The following is an 8,562-nucleotide window of genomic DNA, read 5'->3' as shown; positions in this document are numbered from 1 at the left end:
TGAGGTAGGGGGTTTTCAAGTGGGGAATTTGGTGGGCAGAATAGGCAAGGTTACAGGAGCAGAATAGGCATAGCAAGTAAATCCTAAAGGCCTCCTGAAACAATGATGTGGTTGTGCGGTGGGCATAGCAAGGCAGTCATAACAACAGGTAATCACAACAAGATAGTTATGGGTGGTCATATAACTGAAACAAAGATAGGGCTGCAAGATGATTATAAACAACTTTCTTGAAACAAAGGCATGATTGCCATTTATATTAGTGACGGTTCTCTAGAGTCACAGAACTTATGGAATGAGCCTTTTTCTCTCATATATTTTTTGATATATTCCATATTTATATGTATATATACATGGAATTTATTTGGATGACTTCCAGACTGCAGTCCAACTAATCCAACAATGGTTAGTTGTGAATGAAAGTCTAAGACTCTAGTAGTTGCTCAGTTGCATGATGCCGGGTGTCTCAGCTGGTCTGTATGAGCTAGAATCCTGAAGAAGTAGGCTCCAATGCTAGTAAAGAAATAGATGTGCTGGCAAAATGAGAGCAAGCAAGAAAAAAAAAAATGAATGAACCCTTTTTTTCTTTCATTGTTCTTATACAGGCTTTCAGCAGAAGGGAGAGTCCAGATTAAAGGTGTGCTTCAAGATCTGGATTAAAGGCATGTACTGATCAGGATCAAAAGCATGTATCTTCCACTATCAAGATCCTGGATCAAAGGCAAGTTGTCTTCCTGCCTCAAGATCCAGATCACAGGTGTGTCCTCCATTTCTGAATTGTTCATTCCAGATATAGTCAAGTTGACAACCATCACACTAGTCCTGGAACTGGCAATACAGGACAATTGGTAGTTAAGGTTACAGGTGGGGAATAGCCCAACCCTCGAAAAACAGAGGTTTAGTCATAAACAGAAATGATTTAGCTTGTCGTTACTATAAGATGGCTTTTAAGCCTAAGATGGAGCCAGGCTGGTTTTTCAGGTCAGCTAGGGAAGATCTCAGACTTTGTGTGGAAGATCTCGGAGACAGCTCAGCTCTGGACTAGAAGGCTGAAGGGAGCCCTAGAAGCTATATAAACAAATGGGTGTTTAGGTGAAAGTCTATGGGATTTAGAATTGGAATTTTTTATAATTGTAGTAGAAATATTTTTCTTGTTTTGACATTTTTTCCTCCTCATGATTAAAGCAAAGAGAAGCAAAACAAAAGACCCAGGACACAGGGTGATGGAACACAGCTGTTACCACAGCACTTAAGAGTCAGAAGCAGGAGGATTTAAGTATGAGACCAGTCTGGTCTACGTAGCGAGACACCGACTTTACAAACAAAAACAGGAGCTGAAGAGAGAATTCCGTGTGTTAAGAGCATTTAGTGTGCTTGTGAAAGACCTGGGTTCGATGGGCCATGCTGATTTGTAACTCTATTTCCTGAGGTTTCAGCACCCTCTTGTGTCTTCTACAGATACTGCATGCAAGCTGCCAAAACATTCGTACAAATATAAGTAAATCTAAAAACAAAACAAAAAACCAAAAAAACTCATGTATACACGCCTTTTATGTCAGCACCCCAGAGGCAGAGGCAGGTGGGTCTCTGTGAGTTCAAGTTCAGCCTGGCCTACAAAGCAAGTTCTGGGCTGGGCAGGGCCATATAGTAAGTCCCTGTGTTAAAAAGAAAATAAATAAGCAAGCAAACAAATAAATATTAAAATTTTAATATAAATATTAAAATTATTCTTCATGAGAGAATAAAAAGCAAACACACAAACAAACAAACAAACAAACACCCCACCCCCAAACCCGGCAATGGACAGAGACACCTTGGTGGTGGTGGTGGTCTTATTTAGTCAGGGGCAGAGCAGATGGGTGTCCTTTAGTCATCCTATCTTGATACCTTGCTTGGTATCCAAAGCTGTCTTAGGCCTAGAACTCATAAAAATAATCTAATCAAATCAAAATAAATGAAATCAAATCCAGGCAGTGCAGTGCAGGAGGAGAAAGACAGACAGACGCCTGCGGACTGCTAAGCCACGCACAGGTCTGGTTTCCAGCGCACTGCACAGCCGGGCCATAGACAGCTGCTTACTGCCACACCACGCAGCAGCAATGGAGGCTGTCACCCACCCAGGGGCCTGCAAGCTGTGTGGCCGCTCTGCAGCCGGGCCACCACAATGTGTGAGTGCTCATGGTCAGATGGGAAAGAAAGAGAAGAGGAGCATTATGAAGTGACACGGAACTAGGGTGGAGAGGAGCAGTCCGTTGTGAATGGGTAGCCGTGCTGCCCGTGGCCATGGTGAGGGTCTAGCCAGAGCTGCTGCTGAGGCCCAGGTCTGAGTACCTGGCTATGCAAATGGCGGGCGGGGGTGTTGATGTCTGTGGCTCATATTGCCACTAAAGAACGTGGGGCTGTCCCTGGTTGGGGCAGCCACCGGGACCGCATGGGTGTCCAGGGGCTGTGCACAACTGGACCTGCCCCTCACTGATATGGTGCTCTGGAGAGCAGGCCCCAGGTCCCACCCCTGGTGGCACGAGGGAGAGTGGGCCCTGCACCTCACCTGGAGAGGACAGCAGAGCTGACTCCGGTGGTAGGGTGCAGGTGAGTCAGCCCCGAGGGCAAGAACAGGGCAGCTGATCCTGACTCCTGCTAATGGCAGCATTGGGGGACCTAGCTGGAGCAAGGTTGGAGAGCTAGCCCTGGTGGTACAGGTAAGGGAGAGCCAGAAACCTGATAAGCTCAGCTACCACCCAGGCCCAGATCCAGGGCTCTGAATTAGCCCACCCCAGAATCTATATGATCTGTGAATGGTTGGTGACTGAAATAACAGAATGAGCTAATGGCCAAACAAAATTATAATATATAAAAACAGGTTTATTGGAAGCAACTTTTGGCTAAAGAGACAGAGAGGAAGAAGGAGGAGAGGAGGAGAGATTCAGAAAGAGAGAGAGAGAGAGGAACCGAAATGTCTGGATTACACAGTGAAGAGCCTCTGGGAGAGGGGAAGCCTGACCCCTGGGCTGGGGAATTCAGGACAGAGGAGAGAGTATGACAGCGATGCCCTGCAGCAGGCAGGGACCTAGGGATGCCTGAAACCAAACATCCCAGCCATTTGTTGATAATAAACGAGTAAGGGGCAAAATAATTAATCATCTCTGGCTTCTTCCTGCTGACATGGAGGGCATCGATATTGGGAAAGTGCCAAAGGCTGGAATGTTGGCGGAGTCTGGGAAGAGCAGGTTGTTCTAGCTGCTGTCCAGGATCTGTGAGGCCATCTGCGGCTAGGAAACTGCAGGCCCAGCTTGCAGTTGTTAGGATCCGTAGGCAGGCATCTCTGTGGCCAGTCCCCAGGGGACCTGACAAATGGGACACCAGGCATCTGTGAGGCCACCTTCGGACCACCTACAACCACCTGTGCATGTACTGGGTCACCTTCTGAGAGGACTCGCCCCTCTGTTACCTCCCTTCCCCTAATAAAACCTCCCACATGGAACCAGTCACGCTGCATGATTTATTAACCCGCTGTATGACTCCCCCGAACAATCCTAACAACAGTCTGTGAAGTTTAGGCCGAGCACCTGTGTTCTGGATACAGCTCTTGAGGAAACACCGGAACCTGGCAGGATGCTGGAACATGTGTACGTATAAGGGGCAGAATATACATTTGGGACTTTTAGGCCCAAGGATTTGGTAGTTGGCAGGGGAGGGATAGGCAGATAGGCAAGGAAACAGGGTGACAGCACTTATCTAGGGTACCTTTGTCCGGAGAGAAGTGTATTCCCTGGAGCTTCCAAGAATCTAAGTTTACAAAATGTGGGGCTCTCCTGGGTTAGTCGTTCATCTCCAGATAGCCAATCATTTGTGCTCTGTGACAGTAGAATCCTTTTTCTCAGCAGGGTTCTGACTTCTCCTTTATCTGGGTAATTCCAGGCCTTGTAAAGAGGTCACATGGCCCCCAGGGCAGATTTCAGGCTAGACCCTTCCCCTGATAAGGAAACTGCTCTAGCAAGCATCTAGGAATTCCTAGAAATACCCAATCCTGCTAAGGATCTTAGTCTAGCAACAACCTTCACTTGTACCTGGAAATCTGACATCCCCCCCCCCCCCGGGTAATTAAGTACTGAATTTTGCTTCTTGTGATAGGACCATTAAGTACCTCTGAACCGAGTGAATCAAACACATTCACCCTTGAAATCCCTTCTTTCTGCCCAGGGTTTATATTGCCCTTGATTTCACATGATTAACAGTAAGAAGATTCTGCTTCTCATTTCAAGACCATCTGCGATTCATCATTTATCCTTTGCCAGGCCCTGTCACGCTGGGCCTGCCCTCCTGCCTGCTGGGTCTGGGGCCCCCTGGGCCAGGGCCTCACCAGGCCTGTGTCTTAGCTGCAAGCTGACCAGGCATGGGCCTCGGCCCGCACCTCTGCCACACTCAGCACAGCAGCTTGACCAAGAGCTGTAACACTCTGGTGTCACCACAGGCTTTGGACTGCCTGAGCTTCCATCGCCGCTGGCTGTCTCATGCTAAGTGAGCCAAACTGTGACAGCTAAACCTTTCCTACACCCAGGCTTAGTGCACTTGGGCCTCACCCCAGAAAGAAACAGAACCCCTGTTCTCTGTCCAGAAGCCAGGACCCCGCCGAATGAAGAAAGGCAACAAAAAGAGACAAATTTTAAATATGTTAGCATCACCTCTAGCCTTCATAACTTGCATTTACCAACCTTAAAACACCTTCTTAGACCCTTGAACACTTTCTTAGATCCTCAGGCCTTACATAAACTTTACGCTCCTCTGAGAGAGCAGCAGAAGTCTTGGTTTCTGCTGTTAAACTAATCTTCAGACTCATCAGAGACCTGTGAAGAATAAATTACCACAGGGAGCATAATCAGAGTAGCCTATGTATTTGATTAATATGACAGAGGCTTACCCACTAGGCTCCTGTGGTGCCAACAGGGGGCTTTGTTGTGGGCACAGGCCCTAGGGCAGCATCAAGTCTCTGGCTGCCAGGCCCAGCAAATCTGAGAGTCCTTTCTGTGAAAGAGGAGCTTAGGAGAACAACTGATCTTATTTTGTCTAGGCAAAACGTGGCAGTCGACTCTCTGGGTGTCCTCTTTGTCCACAGTTCAGGCTGGGCCTTAGCTGGTCCTGGAGCCCAAGTGGAGAGAGCTTTTGCTCCCTTTTCAAAAATGTGCAATTTCCAGGGTGTTGTAAAGTTTTGCTCTCTTTGAAGCCTGGGCTGTGGCTCTCTTGACACGCTCATTCACAGCCCTGGTCAGTGCATGTCAGTGTGACTGGGGGTGAGTGCTGAGACATTCACCCAACAGTAGCAAGGGCCAGAGCTGAGCAAGTCGGATGAATTGGCCACTCGATTTTCCACTATGCATGTGGACTAGGGCCAGAGGATGATACCTAGTTTTGACCTCTTACCCTCACACTCATGGATGCACACATAGACCTATATGCAACAGCATGTGCATATAACACACACACACACACACACACACACACACACACACACACACACAGACACACACACACCCAGAGTGAGGTATGATGGTCTGCTTGTAGTCCTAGCACCTAGGCAGCAGGGAAGGACGTTGGAGGTTAGTCTGTGTCAAGCATAGATGTTGGAGAGATGGCTTAAGGTTTCGGGGTGCTTGCTGGTCTTGCAGAGGATCTGAGCTCTGTTCCTAGCACTGCCCTCACTGGGTGACTCTCAGGCATCTGTACCTCCAGCTCCAGGGGATCCAGCGCCCTCTTCTGGACGGCGGGCACCCGCAGCGTACACACACTCTGCCACCACGCACATAATTAAAAAATCAAACAGTTGTTGTTGTTTGAGACAGGGGCTCACTGTCTAGCTCTGGCTGTCCTGAAAATTACTACGTAGACCAAGCTGGCCTTGAACTCACAGAGATCTGTGTGCCGATGCCTCCTGAGTGCTGGATTAAAGGTGTGCACCACCACTGCAGAGCCACAAGTAAAATAAATCTTAAAACCAAACCAAACCAAACCAAACCCAAAGGCAAGCACAAAAAAGCAAACTAAACCCAGAGAAGTGTGAAAACCACCCCCAGCTTGCCAGCTATACAAAACCAGGCTGTGGACTGCCTTTGACCTGTGGGCTGCAGTTGGTAAACCCGGGTCTATAACACGTTTAGAGCAATATCATGTCCTTGTCAAGACCAGGGTTCAGGGTTCTGATCCCAGTTACCACAGCAGCGGCTTTACCTTTCAAATCCCAGTTTTCCTGGCAGCAAGCGCCACATTTCTTATCTTCTAGGGACAGTGTTTAAGTTGCCTGGCATGGTAGTTCATGCCTTTAATCTTAGCACTTGGCAGGAATCCCAGGGATATCAACCAAACATGACATAACAAGATACAGTAAGACTAGGTACAAACCCTCCTTTCAGGGCTCTGCAAGGCAACCCAATGACAAAAAGAGCCCTAAGAAGAGCAGGCAAAGGAACTTTTAATCCTTCATGGGTTTTCTTCTGGATACAGGATGGGTCACGAACCTGACATTTTGAGACATGGTCTTTGCCAGTCATTAACTCTTCCCAAATGAACCACAGGGGTTTTCTAGTCCTCCTGCATAAAAACAAAACAAAACAAAACAAAACAAAAAAAACATAACCTTTCTATCCAGGCGTTGCACGCCCGTCATTCCACCACTCAGGAGGCTGAGACCTTGAACTTGGGTCCTCTGTAAGAGCCCCGAGTGCTTTTAACCACAGCCCGTCTGGGTCTTTGTGACACATTTGCCATGTTGTGCTGTAAGGTTTTATTAGGCATCTGTATTCCATGCTAGACTCCGTACAATTTGAGAACAGTTGGGGGTTCATCTCTGTATTCCAGGAGGTTCATCTCTCTATCCCAAGGCCCTTGCGGCGGTCCTGAAATGCAGCGGGCACCCAGGTACTGTTCTACACTAGGACTGGCGTGAGACTGCTTTGCTACCAAGCTTCCTCAGGGCTGCCTTCATGTCTTTGTTCCTTAGGCTGTAGATGAAGGGGTTCAGCGTGGGGATGACCACCCCACACATTAACGCGGCTGTCTTGTCTTTCTGGGATGAGGTGGGGGACGCTGGCTGTAAGTACATGGTAAAGATGGTCCCGTAGAACAGTGACACCACAGTGAGGTGTGAGCCGCAAGTGGAGAAGGCTTTCCACTTGCCCTGAGCAGAAGGGATTCGGAAGACTGCCCTGAAAATGCAGATGTAGGAGACTAGGATGCAGAACAGTGGGCTAAGGCCCATGACGATGCCGAAAGCAAAGATCACCAGCTCATTGGTGTGTGTGTCTGAGCAGGAGAGTTTCAGGAGGGGCATGAGGTCACAGAAGAAGTGAGGGATTTCTGACCCTGCACAGAAGGTCAGTTGGGCCATGAGACAAGTGTGTACCAGGGACTGGAGATTAGTAATAACCCATGACCCACCCACCAGTAGCCCACAGACACGTGGGTTCATGAGTACTGAATAGCGCAGTGGGTAGGCAATGGCCACCAGCCGGTCAGTGGCCATCACTGCCAGGAGGAAGCTGTCTATAGTCCCGAAGAGATGGAAGGCATACATTTGGGCAAGGCAGCCTGCAAAAGGGATGGCTCTACTCTGGGTCTGGATGTTCACCAGCATCTTGGGGACGGTAGTGGAGGAGAAAAAGATGTCCACGAGGGACAAGTTACACAGAAAGAAGTACATGGGTGTGTGCAGATGAGAGTCTGAGATGATGGCCAGGATGATGAGCAGGTTCCCAAAGACGGTGACCAGATACATGGACAGGAACAGTCCAAAAAGGATGGGCTGCAAGTCTGGAGCCTCTGAAAGTCCCATGAGATGGAATTCCAAGACTGTTGTCTGGTTTCCTGGTGCCATAGAGAGCTTATGTCTACAGAAACAGAAAGGGATGGAAGCAACATGGAGCTAGAGTCAGAGATGGGACTCTAGTCCTGTGGAAACTTTCAAGATTCTGTGAAGATGCATCCTTTGAGCAAAAATTTTAAAGCTACTCCCAGGGGGCTCTGTAATCTCAAAGCTGTCTAAGTCGGAGGCAATTAGTGTCTCAAATTTCTAACTTAGGAACATCAACTTGGGTGTTGTCCAAGTTGGGTGACCTTTGCCTATGGTTCAGTTCTGGAAAGTTCCACAAATACCAGTATGGTAAAAGCTCAGATGGCCAGCCTGTGGGAGGTTGTAGAAGGTGGTTTCTGGGACTGGAGAGGTGGCTTAGCAGTTGAGAAGACACGTACTGTTCTTGCAGAGGCCCTGGGTTTGATTCCTAGCACTCACATTGGGTAGCCGTCAAACCACTGAATAGATCTCCATAATGCTCTCCTACTGTGATGTAACAGGGCCAACTGACCACAAACTGAAACCTCTGAAACCTTGAGCCAGAATAATCCTTTCCTCCATTTTCAATTGATTATCTCAGGTCCCTTGGGATAATACCTGAAACCTAATATAAGTCAAATCTCAACTCCAATCCTTTACACTAATAGGAACCTGGCATCTCCTTTTATTTCTTTTCCCAGACCTCTCTTCCTCCTCTTTTACATTTCTACTAACAAGAAATAATT

At 48.0% G+C, this 8,562-nt stretch overlaps 1 protein-coding gene across 1 annotated transcript; it reads right to left on the bottom strand.

Annotated features, from left to right (window-relative positions):
- Positions 1 to 6,919: 6,919 nt before the first annotated feature.
- Positions 6,920 to 7,861, bottom strand: LOC129680427 (olfactory receptor 1I1). The gene has a single exon (XM_055612062.1). The coding sequence runs from the start codon at positions 7,859 to 7,861 to the stop codon at positions 6,920 to 6,922; it is 942 nt and encodes a 313-aa protein (XP_055468037.1).
- Between the last annotated feature and the right edge of the window lie 701 nt (positions 7,862 to 8,562).

The sequence above is a fragment of the Psammomys obesus genome, unplaced genomic scaffold (genome assembly GCF_907164565.1).
Source record: "Psammomys obesus unplaced genomic scaffold, mPsaObe1.curated_primary_1811, whole genome shotgun sequence".
NCBI lineage: Eukaryota > Metazoa > Chordata > Mammalia > Rodentia > Muridae > Psammomys > Psammomys obesus.
Note: the sequence above shows the minus strand (reverse complement) of the source record. Positions and strands in the feature narration are given on the sequence as shown.

Coding starts and splice junctions, on each gene's coding strand:
- LOC129680427 (XM_055612062.1), bottom strand. CDS start 7,861: ATGGCACCAGGAAACCAGACAACAGTCTTGGAATTCCATCTCATGGGA.